Here is a 19,417-nt window from a genome sequence, read left to right as displayed (position 1 = left end):
AACTGAGAGGAGACCTCCACATAGCCTTTAAAGGAATGCGGAGAACCGACCAGGGCTTCTGACCTAATGTCCAATCCTCACCTTCTCGTGGTGCACCCTGTTGGGTATCTACTTGGATACTGAACGGACAAGGATGGGCTGGCAATTTGGGATTTAGCCAACCAAATTGTATTCTTATTGGTTAAACCAAAATATAGAATGATGGTACAACATGACAAAATTTCATGCCGGCTGGGGCGTCGCCCGGTTAAACAAGGCCCCCGTTGTTTTCGCCAGGGAACCAGGGCGAACAGCGAAAAGTCAGCTACTGGAACAAATCTGAAAACAAACCCCAACTCAACATCACCAGAGTTAAAGATCGGTACTATCAACGTAAGAAGCCTGAATGGCAAAGAAATGGAGCTAGTCGGGGTGACTGAAACAAAAAAAAAAAAAAAAAGACAAAAACTGGTGAGATCTTTCTGAGCAATAAATACAAAATGTTATATTCAGGCAATGACAATCAAGGAAAAGAAGGAGTAGGTATAGTATTCAACACAAAATACGAGGCTAATCTTCTTGATTAAAAAAAAAGACAAAAACTAATGACCTAATGTCCAATCCTCACCTTCTCGTGGTGCACCCTGTTGGGTATCTACTTTGATACTGAACGAACGAGGATGGGCTGGAAATTTGGGATTTAGCCGACCAAATTGTATTCTTATTGGTTACACCAAAATAAAAAAATGATGGTACAACATGACAAAATTTCATGCTGGCCGGGGCGTCGCCCAGTTAAACAAGGCCCCTGTTGTATTTGCCAGGGAACCAGGGCGAACAGCGAAAAGTCAGCTACTGGAACAAATCTGAAAACAAACCCCAACTCAACATCACCAGAGTTAAAGATCGGTACTATCAACGTAAGAAGCCTGAATGGCAAAGAAATGGAGCTAGTCGGGGTGACTGAAACAAAAAAAAAAAAAAGACAAAAACTGGTGAGATCTTTCTGAGCAATAAATACAAAATGTTATATTCAGGCAATGACAATCAAGGAAAAGAAGGAGTAGGTATAGTATTCAACACAAAATACGAGGCTAATCTTCTTGAATGGCAGTCAATCTCAAGTAGAGTAATGTGGGCAAATATGAGAATGGGGAACTGGACAATGAGACTTATTTGTGCCTATGGTCCCACAGAAGGTTCTACTAAGGTAGAAGTGGAGGAATTTTTTGAGGCTTTAGAAAAAGCAACTGACACAATGAAAAATGAAAAGTTGGTCCTTGTTGGGGATCTAAATAGTAGAGTAGGAAATGATTGTGAGACATACAAAAATATTTTGGGAAAATTTGGAGAAAAGAGCAAAGCTAATAATAATGGCAAATATCTGTTGGATTTCTGCTCAGGACATGGACTAGTTATTACTAACACCATGTTCCAACATAAAAATGTGCACAAATTCACATGGAGAGAAGAAGCTAGGAATAAGAAAAGTCTCATTGACTATGTTATTGTTGACAGTGATGTTTTCTCCCTGGTGCAGGACACCAGAGTGTACAGAGGATTTGAAATTGGAAGTGATCACTATTTAGTCTTGAGCAGATTAAATTGAATTTCATATTCAAAAGAATAACATGTAAGAAAGTTTTAAAGCGAATAAAAGTTGAGCAGCTCTCAGATGTGAGCTGTAGGCTAAAATACACAAAGATTATTGAAGGAAAAATGAAAGAGTTTGAGAACAGGAATCAAACCTTGGAGATTCAGTGGCAAACTCTGAAGAAAACATTGATTGATTCTGCCAGAGAGGCATGTGGTGAGGTTGTTTGTAAGGATAAAAAAAATCAGAACTCCCTGGTGGACACAGGAGGTTAAAGAGGCAGTGAAGGAAAAGAAGAAAGCATACCAAAAGTGCCTGTCAAATAAGTCAACTTGTGCTTTTAGAGAATATAGAGACAAATGCAAGAATGCTAAACACTGTGTAAAACTAGCTAAACAAAAGTCATGGGAGGACTTTGGCAAGAATATAGAAAATAAATATCAGGAAGGTGGCAAAATATTCTGGAGGTTGTTGAAGAAGCTTAGGAATGGAGGAAAGAGTGCTGTAAAAGGAATTAGAGATGATAAAGGTGAAATGAAAACAGGAGAAAAAGATATCCTTGAAGTATGGAGTAATTACTTTCAAAAACTGCTAAATGAAACAAGCAGTGATGACAACACAGTGATAAAAAACACTGACCAGGCATGCAGTCAGTAATACATATCCATACTTGAAGTAGAAAAAGCCATCAAAGGCTTGAAATGGAAAGGCAGCAGGAGTAGATGATATTCGACCAGAAATGCTGAAGTATGGTGGTATAAGAGTCTTACAGTGGCTGCACTGCATAGTTCAGAAAGCCTGGACAGAGGGACGGATTCCCGATGATTGGAGTAGAGCTCTCATAGTACCCATATATAAAAAGGGAAATAAAACTGCATGTGAGAATTACAGAGGTATTTCCCTACTGAGTGTTCCTGGCAAGATCTATGCAAGTATACTTGAGAAACGGTTGAGAAGAATGGTGGAAGAAAAGCTTGGTGAAGAACAAGCTGGATTCAGGCCAAATAGAGGCTGTCAGGATCAGATCTTCACTTTACGACAAATAGTCGAGAAAGCATGTGAATATAACAAAGATCTGTATTTAAGTTTTGTCGATTTGGAAAAGGCATATGACAAGGTGCCAAGAGAGAAGCTATTCAATACGCTGCAGTTATATGGTGTCAATGGGACATTATATCAAGCAATACTTAGTCTTTATTTGAGTTGTAAGTTCAGCAGTTAGAATTGAAGGAAGTACAGGAAGATGGTTTAATGTTAAATCTGGTGTGCGACAAGGATGTACGTTATTCCCTCTGTTATTCATTATCTATATGGATCACATTATGAAGGAAAGTGGTATTAAACCTGATATCAAAATTGGAGATGTGTATGTCAGCTCTTTGCTTTATGCGGATGATGTTATACTTCTAAATAAATCCGCTACAAGTCTGCAAGATTCTCTGACTAAATTGAATAGCTCTTGTAATAGATATGCTATGAAGGTCAGCAATAAAAAGGCGAAGACAATGAAAATAGTCAGAATCATTGAAAATGTCAACTGTGTTGTGAATGGAGAACCTGTGGAACAAGTAAAAAATATTTCAGCTATTTAGGTATGATTTTTACTGAAGATGGTAAATTAAATATAGAAATAGACAACAGAATCAGCAAAGCTGGTATGGTGGGAAGTCAATTGAATAAATTCATATGGAATAAGAGAGAAATTAGTCGGAACACTAAATTAGCTGTATACAAGACAGTGTTCAAACCAGTTTTAACTTATGGATCTGAGAGCTGGGTCAGAAGTAAAACACTTGACCAAAGACTAGAGACTTCAGATATGAGAGTCCTGAGAAAGATTATAGGCATGAACAGATGGCATCAATACCAGTATCATATTAAAAACGAGGATATTAGGAAAGAACTTGACATTGTCAGCATCCAGGAATGCGTTAGCAGAGCTAATCTCAGGTGGTATGGTCACTTAAACAGAATGGGCGAGGAAAGATTAGCAAAACAAATGTTCTCTGCCAGCTTGTCAGGAAAACGACTGAGAGGAAGACCAAGATATAGGTGGATTGATACGGTACAAAGTGCTTTAGACGATAGAAATATAAGATCTGATAATGTTGGAGTGTTGACAAGTAACAGACTGATTTGGAGGAAAATTGTAGATAGGAAATTAATAATGATGTAATTTTTTTCATGTAGTACTATCATATCCTGTACACCCCTTGAGGGTACATGGCAGGAATTTGATGATGATGATGAGCTACAACTGTATTTAATGGTGAATACCATTAAAAACCAGTTGGTTGCACAAGAGAAAACAATTGGCAGTGTTGTGCTACATGCTTAAACAGAACTGAATAAAATAAATGCATAGTTTTATGATAATATACGAAGGGAAGATCATAAAGTATATGACACTGACAGAGCATTTGAAAGGCCCCAAAAGTATCATCCATTTTAGTATGACCACTTTACACCAGAGAAGTTTAAACTTTGTCACATGGGGTAAAACATAGGCTTGCTTTAGCAGTCAAAGCTATATAAATGGGAGATTTATGTATAGTCCTTTAAGGAATGTGGAGAACCAACTAGGGCTTATGATCTAATGTCAATCCTCACCTTCTCGTAGTGCATCCAGTAAGTATCTACCTGGATACTAAATGAATGTTATACGAAGGATCAGCAGAAATTTTGGAATTAGCCAACCAAACTGTACTCTTATTGGTTTAAACCAAAATAAATGACTGTACAAAATGAAAGAATTTCATGACAGCTTGTATATCATCCAGTTAAGCAAGGCCCTTAATTTTTTTAATCCCCCCCCCCCAGGGAGCAAAGGTAAACAGCGAAAAGTAAGATATGGAGACAAACTCCAACACAGCATCAACAAGCAAAATTCAAGATTGGTACTACTAGCATACAAAGCATGAATTAGTTTGAGTAAGTAATAAGTGATATGGAAGAGCAGAAGAGTAGGGAAGGAGGGAGTAAAAGAGTGCTTATAAATGGAGAAGTGAGTAGTAGGAGTGAGGACAATCACAGAAAACAGGCGTGCAAGACAAATATGCATACGGAGAGTCAAGGTGGACAGGTGGAAATGATGTGAAAATGTCAATGCGGGAAAAGGAAGTTTACGTGTGAATAGACAAGAAAGGAACTGGATGACTTAGTATGGGTGGGAGGCAGAGCATTTAGGTCCGGAGAGGAGGCTGGAATGAGTAATAAGAGAGATGAATGGCTAGGGAAAGATAAGGAAGGGTCACATCTAAGACGTAGTATCAGCTGAACTTGTTATAGACCCAGAAATAAACTGTTATGTTTGTATTCAAATGCTAGAAGTATCAGAAATAAAGCATCCTGACAAGAACAGGGATGGAGTTGAATGTTTTTCATGAAGAAAGAAAAGGCAAAAAGGAAGATGAAGTGCTGTTGATGATAGAAAAGGAGTTTTTTACATACTAGGTAGAGATGCAAGGGGGAAATAGTGGAAGTGGTTTTATGACAGTATAGTATGAGACAGAAGTGGACAGAACAAAATACTTAATTGGATGTTGTTGTACATAGACCTGATAATGTGGAGGGCAGCTACAATGAAATGTATGTGCAAATTAGCCGAGAAAACAGGAAAAAGATAATAATTATGAGTGATTTTAATTATGATAAATATAGATTGATGATGAGATGGCATCCATATACCTTGGGCAGTATATAACAGAGGACATGTGAGTATCAAGTGTTTGGATTTGATCATCTCATCAGAGGATGTCATTATAAGTAAGGTACCGAATCTCTCTCTCTCTCTCTCACTCTCTAATTGGTGAGAGTGACCATGGTGATTACCCGGGTGGTTGCCAGCCATGTGAGAACTTCTGTGAGGAAAGGGTATATGTGGTACAACAAGGGGAGTGATTATGGAAAGCTTAGAAAACAACATGGAGCTATAGCATGAAATGAAGAGTTAAGTGGGAAAAAGATAAATGCTGATTGGATATTATTCAAGAACTGTCTAGAAGAAGCAATGTCTAAGTTTTATTATTAGAGAATTATTATTAAAGATGATATAATAACAGGAATAGAAGTAGCAGGGTACAGATTTTTCGGAAGGATAGGAAGGGAAAATGCGGTGGCGCAGTACTGCTTATGATAAGTGATGACTTATGTCCTCTAAGAGTGGAGGCTTTGGAAGGCAGAGACACTAATGGTTTTGAAAGCATATGGTGTGAGGTAGAGGAGAGCAAGACAGGATATTTAGTGGGATGTTGCTACAAGCCAGGGAACACAGAGGGTAGAGACCATGAGATGTTTAGATAGTTGAACTTGGCAAGTGCAAGAAGAATGATTGTTATGGAGGATTTTAACTGCAGCAGTATAAGTTGAGAAGAGAAAAATGCATGCAGTAGTAAGGGAATGGAATTTCTGGAATTCTTCTGGGACAGACGTCTTAGGCAACATGTAATAGCGGGAACAAGAGGTTCAAGAGTTTTGGATTTGGTCATAGCATCAGAAGAGCTGATAATAACTGAGATGACATCTCTTTCCCCAGTTGGAGAGAGTCATCAGTTGGTTTTGACTTGGAAGATGAATAGACATGCAGGAGTATCAAAGAAAAGGGAACATATGTAGAATTATAAGGCAGGTGATTATAATAATCTTAGATATCGACTTGGGGCGGTTCCATGGAGGGGGGGGGGGGAATTGGAAGCCTGGAATATCATTAATGCTTGGGAAATTGTGAAGGAATATTTGTTAGCAGCAATAGTAAGTTGTATTCCACAAGTGAAGAAGAGGACACAATTTGGTGTAAAGTGGATGACAAACAATACCAAACAGGAACTTTAGGTGAAAGAGGTTATGATGGAAGAGATGTAAGGAGAGGAGTGGAGAGCAGATGCATGAAGAATATAAGACTCAGGCCAGAAGAGTGACTGCTATGGTAAGGAAGGCGAAACTGGAATATGAGAAGAGATTGGCCCTAAAATTCAAAGAAAATCCTAGGAAATTTTTTAGTTATGTGGCCAGTAGGAGGAGAAATGATTATGGAAGAATGACATTATGGGATAAAAATGGAAATCAAGTGACTGCATCAGTCACTCTAAGGACATAGTGGAGTTGTTCAATGAACACTTTATTGGAATATTTCATCCTGGAGAAGTGGGTTTTAATTCTAGAGGGATAGGGCAGGTTCGAGGTTTAGAGGTGCAAGAGGAGAGTATGTTCCAAATACTGAGTATCCTATCCTGGATGTCAGTAAAGCTGTGGGAAGTGGATGGTATTTCACCATGGGTTTTGTGAGAATGTCCTAAAGAACTGACAGCTCCGTTGAACTGGATTTTCAATGAAAGTGTGGCTACGGGAAAGGTACCCAAGGAATGGAAGGAAGGTAAGATAGTGCCATTGCATAAGGGCAGTAGCAGACTCTGTGTGCCTAACTATAGGCTAGTTTGTGTTTCCTTCAATACTTGTTAATGTCTTGGAGAAATTAGTGAGATCCACATACAGTGTTGGACAGATGAGGGTAATGTTATCTGTGAGTGTCAACATGGATTTGTTAAGGGGTGCTCTTGCTTTAGTAATATAATTGCCTTTTATAATAAAGTGACAAGAGCAGTTGATGAGGGAAATATACTGCCATTTTTTTGGATTTTGCAAAGGCATTTGACAGGATGCCACATGATAAGCTGATATTTAAGTTGCAGCACATGGGTTTAGATGTCGGGTTAGTCAACTGGATTCAGGATTGGCTGTCTGATAGGATTCTCTGATACCTATTGCGGTGGGGCAATATCAAGGAGGCAGAAGGTTACAAGTGGGGTCCCACGGGGCTTGGTACTAGGATCTGTATTGTTTACCCTTTATATCAGTGACATTGTCAATGGATTGCAGGGGGATATTCAGTTGTTTGCAGATGATGTGAAGCTGGGAAGGGTTATTAGTAATAGTGCAAATGAATGGGGATATTGGTTTAATGCAGCAAAATGTAATCTTGAAGTATGGGATACATCAGTGGGAGGCTGCATGCTCGATTGGAGGAGCTGTACTGGAGGAAATAGGGGAGACAAGATATCTGGGGATGATGATTGATAGAAAACTTAAATTTAGGGAACATATTGCAAAGTTGGTGAAGGTAACTTGAAGGTGGGGGCTTAAATATCCCAAGAATTTGGATGGCAGACATTCAGCCCACTTAGTTTCCAGCAAATCCTGACTTCAGGACTCTAAGCAATTTTCATTTTTTATTGGCCACTATCCAGTTGCAATTTATATGTATACTTATGTAAGTAATTTTATTTTCTGTTTATTTATTATTTTCTATATGAACATGTTACTCTCTAGCTTAATTTAACTTTGTAACCTAATAGATAATAATAATAACAACAGGACTCTAGCTTTCACGTAGTGAGGTTTTTTTTCCCCCGCACCAGAGGTCAGGCAAATAGTTTTAACGGTTGATCAGTAACTTTAGCATGCCATGTAGATTGTAGTGCAGCTTGTTTCTTTGTATATATACGTATACTCCAGAAGATGATCTTAATGTAAAGGTCGAAATGGCAACTAAAGTTTTACTCTAACATGGTACTTGTATCCATAATTTTCATAATATATTCTGATCACCGTGTAAGCATGAAAGAAAAGAAAAGAAAAGTGGTGAAGGTAACCCAGAGGATTGCTGCAATACTGAGAAGGACACTAACCTGCAGAGACAAGAGTTACTTCCACTGTATAAGACCCTGATCAGACTACACTTAGACTATTGTTCTCAAATTTGGTCCCCAGGATTTGAAGCGGATAAATTAACTGTGGAAAGGGTACAAAAGCAGATAATAAAGATAGTTTCAGGAGCATACTGTAAAAATAATCATAATTTAAAATTCTGAATATTTTTATGAATTGTTTATGTTAGAATGTTTATTAGTTTTAGTTTCATAACATGCATTGTCAGCACTTGCGATGTGCTCATTATTGAAATTGTTTTGTCAAAAATGATATGTAAAGCAGTTAAAAAATTATTGTACTTACCGGATTTGAATAGCTGTATTACTTTAAAAAGATTTTTATTGTAGTTTAAAATATTAAGTTGTGTTTTTTTGAAAATATTCTCTTGTCGCTAATGGAGAAACCGTGTCAGCCATTGTATTTACTTTCTCGCTTGCCATTTTCACAGAGTGCACATGCTCCCCGAGAAGTTTGATGCGTGATTGACAGCTGACAGAAAGCATTCGGCAAGAAATAAGAACACAGGCTGGCAGATATTTAGATTCGGGAGAAAATTTAGTTTTTTTATGACAATCGGAGGAAAATTAATAGTATATTCCGAAAAAGGAATCGTAGAACTATGAAGTTTAAAGTGGAATAAGTATTGATAAATAAAAGGGAAATATTGCTATAGGCATTTTAAAAGGAATATTCGAGGAAACGCTAATTGGAAGATTTATAGTAGGTTCCGAAAAGGGAATCGTAGAACTGTGAATTCTTTTAAAGTGGAAGAGTTAAGACTGTCAATAAGCATTAGTGAATAAAAGAAGAAATTGCTATTTACGTTCTAAAGGAATGTTTGAGAAAACTCTGATTAGGAAGTTTCATCTGTATTATGGACGCTGGATCTAACAATTATTTCTACTAAAAAGAGACAGAATTGAGTTAGGAAGAATTAATGTGTGCTACATAAGTATTGAGAAAGGATCCTATGAAAATGAAGAATAAAGTCATATATCTTCAGAAAAGGGCCTTAACAGACAGAGAAACTGGCGATGAACATTTTGTCATTGTGAAAACAAAGTGTTTAGTCTAGTGTCAGTTGATTTTAAAAGGCCTTAGATCCAATTAATTCTGTAGTTAATTATAGTTTTGTAAAAGTTGTTTGAAGTGTGTATGTGTTCTATATATATATATTGTTTTTGTTTTATTAAATGTGTTTATTTTGTATTTCGATCTTGAGTCAGTGATTTTTGGATTCTGAAAGAAATAGTAAAAAAAGGAGGTCATTGCAACAATCGGAGTGAATCCTTGTGCATATATAGGTACACTCGGAAATAAAAAAATAATTGTTGAACAGAGATCATCTCTATATACAGGATAATATAAATTAAATATAAAAATTTTTAATATTTACAATACAATGGTAGTTATGATGATCAGCTGAGGGAATGTGGACTGCAGAGTTTGGTAGGCAGGTGATATGATTGAGACTTTTAAACTGTTGAGAGGAAGTTACAGAGTTGACACTAGGGAGTTCTTTTGCTTGGTGGAACAGCAGGAAGGAGTGCTGACATAGGTCATCCCTGGAAGTTACGAAAGGAAGCTATGAGGAAGTAAGAGGGTAAGGAGTGGTTTCTTTGCATGGAGAGTGGCTGAACCGTGGAATGCATTGCCTGATAGAGTGGTGAGAGCAAGAACGGTTAATGAGTTCAAGGAGTGGTACGGTAGACTTCGTGTTTCCTTGGAAAGACCTTCTATGATGAGTCTTTTGACTCCATGGATGCCTGAGTAATTATAATAATAAATGAATTCCAAGAGACAAAAGGTTAAATAAGGAAATGTGAAATGAATGAAGGAAGAGATTACGCATACAGTCCAGAAGAAGGCGGTAATATGGAGACAGAATAATAGACAAGGAGGGTAACGTGATTGGTAAGGGCAGCAATTAACTAATGAAGCAAAAAAAAAATCCCAGGGGGTTCTTTTGATGTAACCAGCAGAAGAAAGAATGATAATAGTAGGATGATACTGGTTGATGAAATTGGTAAAAGGATAACTACTGCAGAGGATACAGTTCAGATATTAAATAAGCAGTTCACAGGGGTATGTAACAAATTTACGAAGATGAAATTATGAATTCATGCAAAGTTTTAGTGAAGTGAAAAGGGAAGAGAGTCTGAGGAGGAAAGTATGATTATGAGTGAACAGGTGGTATATAGGGAACTGAATAAATTTGATTGTAATAAGGCTGTGGCACTTGATATATCACTGCATGTTTTGAGGGATATGCCTTGATATACTTGTTTAATATTAGTCTTACATTGAGTCAAGTTCCAAAGGAGTGGAAAGTAAGATTATACTGTTTCATATGGGAGGTGACAAGACTCAAGCTTCAAATTATAGGCCAACTTGTGTATCGGGTGTTGTGGTTGATGTGTTAGGGAGGTTTATTGAGAACCAAGATTCAGAATTGGGTTTACAACAGTGGCATTTTGACTAACAGACAGCATGGATTTGCTAAAGGAAGAAGTTTTTGTAATCCACTTACTTATTACAATAAGGTGACAGGTATACTGGGAGATGCATACACAGTGGCATAAATAACTTTTGCAAAGTAAATAACAGATTAGTGCAATGGATTGTAGACTACTATCTGATAAGTATTGACAAGTTGTGTATGGGAGTGCAATATCTTAGAAGAGGAAAGTCACTAGTGGTGTGCCCAATGGGTCTGTTTTAGGACCGTTGTTGTAAATCAGTGATATTGGGGAAGATTTGAATGGGGTTTCAGTTTTTGCAGATGATGCAAAATTGGGAAGAGCTATGAAGAGTAAAGCAGATGTTGTGGCTTTACAAAAGGACTTGAATAGACTGATATGAATGAGTATGGGAATGCAAGTTCAGTGTTGCAAAGTATAAGATTTTAAAATTTGGATAACAAAGATAGAATGCAGAATATACAATAGGCAGGGTAAGTTGAATGAGGTGGAGGAAATAAGAGATCTAGGGGTGATGGTAGAAAATGATCTAAAATTTAAAGGGTAAAGTTGAGCAGCTCTCAGATATGAACTGTAGACTAAAATACAGAAATATTATTGAAAAGAAAATGAAAGAGTTTGAGAACAGGAATCAAACCTTGGAGAGTCAGTGGCAAACTCTGAAGGAAACATTGATTGATTCTGCCAGAGAGGCATGTGGTGAGGTTGTGTGCAAGGATAAAAAAATCAGAACTCCCTGGTGGACACAGGAAGTTAAAGAGGCAGTGAAGGAAAAGAAGAAAGCATATCAAAAGTTCCTGGCAAATAAGTCAGCTTTTACTCTTACAGAATACAGAGACAAATGTAAGAAAGCTAAACAGTGTGTAAAACTAGCTAAACAAAAGTCATGGGAGGACTTTGGCAAGAATATAGAAAATAAATATCAAGAAGGTGGCAAAATATTCTGGAGGTTGTTGAAGAAGCTTAGGAATGGAGGAAAGAGTGCTGTAAAAGGAATTAGAGATGATAAAGGTGAAATGAAAACAGGAGAAAAAGATATCCTTGAAGTATGGAGTAATTACTTTCAAAAACTGCTAAATGAAACAAGCAGTGATGACAACACAGTGATAAAAAACACTGACCAGGCATGCAGTCAGGAATACATATCCATACTTGAAGTAGAAAAAGCCATCAAAGGCTTGAAATGTGGAAAGGCAGCAGGAGTAGATGATATTCAACCAGAAATGCTAAAGTATAGTGGTATAAGAGTCTTACAGTGGCTGCACTGCATAGTTCAGAAAGCCTGGACGGAGGGACGAATTCCCAATGATTGGAGTAGAGCTCTCGTAGTACCCATATATAAAAAGGGAAATAACACTGAATGTGAGAATTACAGAGGTATTTCCCTACTTAGTGTTCCTGGTAAGATCTATGCAAGTATACTTGAGAAACGGTTGAGAAGAATGGTGGAAGAAAAGCTTGGTGAAGAACAAGCTGGATTCAGGGCAAATAGAGGCTGTCAGGATCAGATCTTCACTTTACGACAAATAGTTGAGAAAGCATGGGAATATAACAAAGATCTGTATTTAAGTTTTGTCGATTTGGAAAAGGCATATGATAAGGTGCCAAGAGAGAAGCTATTCAATACGCTGCAGTTATATGGTGTCAATGGGGCATTATATCAAGCAATACTTAGTCTTTATTTGAGTTGTGAGTCAGCAGTTAGAATTGAAGGAAGTACAGGAAGATGGTTTAATGTTAAATCTGGTGTGAGACAAGGATGTACATTATCCCCTATGTTATTCATTATCTATATGGATCACATTATGAAGGAATGTGGTATTAAACCTGATATCAAAATTGGAGATGTTAATGTCAGCTCTTTGCTTTATGCGGATGATGTTATACTTCTAAATAAATCTGCTACAAGTCTGCAAGATTCTCTGACTAAATTCAATTGCTGTTGTAATAGATATGGTATGAAGGTCAGCAATAAAAAGACAAAGACAATGAAAATAGGCAGAATCATTGAAAATGTCAACTGTGTTGTGAATGGAGAACCTGTGGAACAAGTAAACCATTTCAGCTACTTAGGCACAATTTTTACTGAAGATGGTAAACTAAATATAGAAATAGACAACAGAATCAGCAAAGCTGGTATCGTGGGAAGTCAATTGAATAAATTCATATGGAATAAGAAAGAAATTAGTCGGAACACTAAATTAGCTGTATACAAGACTGTGTTCAAACCAATTTTAACTTATGGATCTGAGAGCTGGGTCAGAAGTAAAACACTTGACCAAAGACTAGAGACCGCAGATATGAGAGTCCTGAGAAAGATTAGAGGCGTGAACAGATGGCATCAATGGCAATATCATATTAAAAATGAGGATATTAGAAAAGAACTTGACATTGTCAGCATCCAGGAATGCGTTAGCAGAGCTAATCTCAGATGGTATGGTCACTTAAATAGAATGGGAGAGGAAAGATTAGCAAAACAAGTGTTCTCTGCCAGGTTGGCAGGAAAACGACCCAGAGGAAGACCAAGATATAGGTGGATTGATACGGTACAAAGTGCTTAGATGATAGAAATATAAGATCTGATAATGTTGGAGTCTTGACAAGTAACAGACTGATTTGGAGGAAAATTGTAGATAGGAAGTTAGTAATGATGTAATTTTTTCATGTAGTACTGTCATATCCTGTACACCCCTTGAGGGTACATGGCAGGAATTTGATGATGATGATGATGATGATGTTTCCAGAGGCGACTGTCTAAAGTGGTTTCTAGTCTCTGGAATGTTGAACATGAAGAATGGTTGAGAAAATGCAATGTGCAGAGTCTAGTAAAGAGGAGGAGGGATGTGATAAAGATATATAAATTGATAAGGGATTTTTATCAGATTAATGTTGAAGAGTGTTTTTTGTCAAATTGCAAGAAATGGAACAGAGAACAAAAGATAATACCCAGAAGTTGTATATGGAAGGTGTGAGTAAGGGCATTAGAAAATTTTTTTGCATGGAGAGTGGTGAATGATTGGAATGCATTGCCTGAAAGTGTGGAGATTGCAGAAAATGTGCAAGTATTTAAGGCATGATATGATGAGCTATGTGCATGTGAAAGATAGACCTTCCATGAATGGGTCTCGGCTCCATGGGGGTCTAAAGACAATAACATAATTGGTATTGCATTGGTATTACATAATTGGTATTGGTAAAATGAAAACAAAACAAATTACACCCTTTTAAATAACAAATACAGGATGTATATTCAGGCAATAATGATCATGGAAAGTAGTAGCAATAGTATTCATCACTCAGTACAAGGATAACTGTCTTGAATGACAGCAATATCAAACAGAGTAATATGCATAAACATTAGAATGGGGAATTAGATAATGAAGCTTATTTGTGCCTATGGTCCCCAAGAAGGTTCTACTAAGGAAGAAGTATAGGACTTTGTCAAGGCATTAGAAAAGGCACCTTACACAAAGAAAAAAGTTCCTCCCTGTTGGAGAATGTAAACAGCAGAATAGAAAATAATTACCAGCCATATAGAAATGTTTTGGAAAACATGAAGAAAAGATCAAAGTTAATAATAATGATAAGTACTGGCTGGATTTCTGTTAACAACATAGACTAGTCATTACTAACACAATACTATGACAAAGATATACACAAATTCACATGTTGGGAATTCATAAAAAAAAAAAAGAAAAAGTCTTCTTTACTATGTTACTGTTAATAGTGATATCTTCACACTGTTTCAGGAAACTAGAGTATACACAGGATTTGAAATAGGAAGTTATTACCATTTAGTGTTGAGCAAGATAAAATTGAATATTATACTGAAAAGAAAATTAATGTGGAATTCTTAAATTAATGGATTAACAGGGAGTGGTCCTACATATTGTCCCCCCCCCCAACATACACACTCCAGATCACCAGATATTACACTAAGATTATGAATAAAACAATGACAAGATGTTGACATTTCTGCAACTATCAACAGAGTTATACTGGCTTGCTATTGACAAGAAGTGGAGTTCTAATCAGACATGACTGCATAAGAAATAGTGCTTAATCTGAGACATAAGATATTTGGCATAAAATCATGAGCCTGATTATTTATTGACATAAATTGTGCTTATTATTATTATTATTATACATTACCAGTATTCAAGGACTTGAGGCCTATGTTATTTCAATAAAGTACCTATGACATTTTATAATTACACAAAAACTCAACTGCTAAAGAACACATGCAAATGATAAACAAAATTCTATAAAATATATCATCTGCCTGACATAAATTGCTGCCACAATTTAATCCCTTCATATCTCACCTGAAATCACAACAGTTGTCCATGTCAATAAATTATCCAGAGATCTATTTGAATAATATAACTGGAAAGCATATTCTGTGCCTGGTATAACATCAGAAATTAAAAGAATACCATCAACTGGATCTAAAGGATGGAAGGTTATGTTGGGTAAAGGATAGCCTTCAGGTGGATGATAATCAAGCCGCAACTCTCCATCACCAAGATCTGCTACTTCAGGTGGAAGATGAAGTTCAATATCTACTCCTGAAGTGGGCTATATGTAAAAGAGGATGGTTAAAAAAAAAAAAAAAAAAAAAAGGAGTAAAATTAAAGAGATTAAACTGCTATTGTTTAGAACATAATTAAATGGTCCCATATAATTATGAATGAAAAATACTTGTGCAGTAATGCTATATTTTTTGTGCATATATGCAAAATCATATTTAATTTTATGTAGCTGTATATTTAGAGGCAAAGTTAATGATCTAATTTTGTGCAAATTAGCACTGTTCAGAGCCGTGTGTGTGCAAAAATGAATTAAGAGTTAAGGTAAAGAAAAGACAATGATGGATTTCTTATGGGAAATCTTCTCTACTTATCTAAAACAAGTTTTAACATTTTAATGCTGGGGTGAGAAGAATCCTCTCAGGTGGACTACAACCTTATGGCAGGACAAGATGTTTTCTCTTGGCCATCCTGTATGCTTATCAGCAGATGCACCAAAAATTCATGGCTTATCCTTCGATCATAACCAAATCTGCATAAGGGGAAGAGATGTGTTTGTTTCAGATCAAATCAAAAAACAATAATTAAGGACAATCCTATATTTCATTGGTATACTTAAATTACTAATATGTGTAAATATATGAACCAACAGAATGATTGGCAAATATAAGAGAGAGAAAGGACAGATGTCAATAGAAATATTCCATTATAGTCAAATGAATTACTAATAATTTATAGTTATGGTATTATATGTAAGTGTCCAATAAGTTGCTGGACACTTACATATAATTGTAAGTGTGTAAGTGTGTTATGGTATTATATGTAAGTGTCCAATAAGTTGCTGGGGTAGAGTGAATTACAAGTGAGCATTTATGATGCATAATTAGAAAAAAATTATAAGGATGGGGAACATATATTTGTAAAATATTAATAAATACCCAATAATAAACAGTAGCCATATAACAATAAATAATAAACTGGAAGCTCAATAAATAACTATAGAGAGGAGCTTAACCATATGAACTAATTTAATTTATCCTTGTCAAGAAATAATATTCTTGTTTAATCATTTTTTCCAAGTGTAAGCAAACAAAGTTTGCATGTGAAGTATCTTCACAACTGTGATACATGTATATTATTATTATTATATGGTATCTCCATGAAGTCCAGGGACTCATCATGAGAGACTCAAACTAAATATTTTACACATGAAAGCTATCATACCTCTCCTTACTCATTCACTGTCAGAGAACTCACAACTAATTCTGAAAATCCATTCCAGTCATTCACCACTCTCCACACACTAACCACACTTTTACATAATTTTCACAGATGACCCATAGTTCTCTATTTGTCATATACTGTCATAAATTTTTCTTTGCATCAATTTTATAAACCCCTTTAATATAAGTATCCATCATGTCCTCTCTTCTCTGCCTATCAACCAAACTTTATAATCCGCACACCTTAAACCCCTCCTTGTAGTGAGCATTCCACAGACCTGTCACCAACTTAGTCACTTGTCTTTGAATCCTCTCTAATATTTGTATCCTTGTTGATACAAATACCAAATCTGTGCATGGAAGTCAAGATGCCGTATTGTGTGTGTGTGTGTGTGTGTGTGTGTGTGTGTGTGTGTGTGTGTGTGTGTGTGTGTGTGTGTGTGTGTGTGTGTGTGTGTGTGTGTGTGTGTGTGTGTGTGTGTGTGTGTGTGTGTGTGTGTGTAGCCTTATAAAGAGGGATAACTTCCCCATCTTTACTTTTTAGCATGTGTTTTTCAACATCCAAGTAATCCTTTAAGCTATTTTATCAACTTTTGAATTGTGACCTCTGAACTTCAACTCTCTGTCCACCATTATCTCCAAGTCAATAGCCTCATCAATTTCCTGCACTTCACTACCATCTATGTGATATACACCACAAGTAATCTTTGCAACCCGAAGTTCATAACCTTACTTTTTGCAACATTAAATTGATAATCATTATCCTTTATCCACAATGCCAATTTATTTAAATCATCCTGCAGGATATCTACATCACCTTTATCTACTATTGCTCTTCACAGTTTTGCATATCAGCAAACAAATGAATATACCTCCTTAAATCATTCCCTTTGTCATAGATATACAAATTAAGGAATAGTAGCCCTAGTACAGAACCCTGAGGTACTATGCTAGTCACCTTCATTCTCCTAGATTTCACTCCATCATATAACTCTCTAGTATATTTCAACCCCTCCCCATCCATGCTACTAGCTTCATATCCATTCCCATTTGCTCCAAATTTTGTAATAGTTTGTTTACCATGTGGTATTCTGTCAAATGCCTTTGCAAAGTCCAGGTAGTATTATGGAGCAGCTATTTCCTTTATCCAATTTCAGTGTCACTTTATTAAAAAATGTGAATAAATTATTAAGAAAGGACCTGATCTTTACAAAGTCATGCTGCCTCACTATAGAACATTGCATCCCTATCCACCCACTGTTGGATTTTACCCTTGAACCAATTTTTCCAATACTTTAACAACCACGCCTGATATATTAATTGGTCTGTAGTTTGCTAAATCTGTCTTGGGGACACCTTTATGCAATGGAACTATCTTGCTCTCTTTCCACTCCCCTGGAATCCTGCCAGAGCTGAGACTTAGACTGAACAACTTCATCGGACGTAATGCCAATTCTCTTGCACATTCACATAGTACATGGGCTGACATGCCATCCAGTCCCACTGCTACATTCATATTATACTTTTCAATATGCTAAACACCTGCTGTTCGTCTACCTCAATTTTGATATGCATCTCTGCCAAATCAGCAACTGCAAAATCTTAACTTGGATAATACACTTTTGCAAAATGATTACTGAGCAATTCAACTATTTATTTTGCTTCTGTCACCTTCCTACAATCAGCATCGTTTAGTCATGGTCCCATAGTAATTTTTCCTCTTACTTGCTACACAATGAAAAAACTCTTTCAGATTTACTTTGGGCTGCCTAACTAATTTTCTCTCATAATCAGATCTGGCCTTTCTTAACATACTAGTCACCCTTCTTGCTAACACTTTGTATTGCTCATGAATATGCTGATCACTTTTTCTTTATATTCCCTCCACCATGGTTTTAATATTTATATATTCTTTTTTTTCAGCTCTTGCTTTATATCTCTACTCAATCACTTTATTCCCGATTGGTTTATCCTTCTGACTTTGGGTATGCAGTCTAATACTTCACTCACTCACCCAACCTACTAACCCTATAGAAATCCCCAATCCTTAGAATACTGTTCACACGTTTGGAGTTTTGCACTTAAAAACTCCCTAAAAATTCTCGATGCTGTTCAGAGGATAGCAATTTGCCTCACAAATGATCCTCCCTCCAACACACACACACACACACACACTTTTCAACCTCTATCTCAAAGATGCACTCCTTCAGCTCTGTGTCTTTCCCACAGACACAAGGTCACTGCTCCACTGATTACATCCCATGTTGATACAAATGAAATCACAGTCAATTTACTTCTCCTATTCCCTCTACCTCTGTCAACAGTCTTCCTCGTGAAGGTTTCCCAAACAGCTACAACCTTTAACTCTTCAAGAAAAATTGTGGTTTCACTGTGTAAAGCCCTGATTAGAACACATCCAGACTATTTTACTCATATTTAGTCACTGATATTTGAAGGGGGATGAAGTAACTCGAGAGAAGATACAAAGGCAGATAACAAAAATAATCTCAGGACTATTGAACATTAGCTATGAAGACATACTGATGGCATGTAATCTAGGGTTTAGTGGATAGAAGATGGAGGACTCATGACTTATTTTTCACGGTATTAACAACACTACAAACACTTTTATCAACAAAGATGTTTTATTAACGCTAATATTTTGCTGATTTTCAACTCAGCATCATCAGAGCACAACACACATGTAAACACGACAGTGAGTGAGTGAAACAATATAACTGCAAAAGACAAAAGATCTAAAGTCCTATTTTTGGCACCCTCTAACAACAACAACAAAAAAAAAAAAAAAAAAAAAAAGCAGTTCTTTTATTTGGATGCTTTTGTCACCTACCTAAACAGCCAACACCCCAAAATTCACTTCACAGTAGAAAAAGAATCAAATAACTG

General features: G+C 36.5%; 1 protein-coding gene across 1 annotated transcript in view; it reads right to left on the bottom strand.

Annotated features, from left to right (window-relative positions):
- Nucleotides 1-19,417, bottom strand: part of LOC150097850 (tyrosine-protein phosphatase 10D-like) — a 501,687-nt gene that overhangs the window by 429,350 nt on the left and 52,920 nt on the right. Inside the window, exon 4 of the mRNA XM_090406609.1 lies at nucleotides 15,084-15,336. Coding sequence (XP_090262735.1) covers nucleotides 15,084-15,336 — 253 coding nt within the window. The remainder of the gene's footprint in view (nucleotides 1-15,083; nucleotides 15,337-19,417) is intronic.

The sequence above is a fragment of the Typopeltis vanoorti genome, chromosome 16 (assembly GCF_054136105.1).
Source record: "Typopeltis vanoorti isolate ZY-2024b chromosome 16, IOZ_Tvanoo_1.0, whole genome shotgun sequence".
Classification (NCBI taxonomy): domain Eukaryota; kingdom Metazoa; phylum Arthropoda; class Arachnida; order Uropygi; family Thelyphonidae; genus Typopeltis; species Typopeltis vanoorti.
This window is presented reverse-complemented; position numbering and strand designations above follow the sequence as displayed.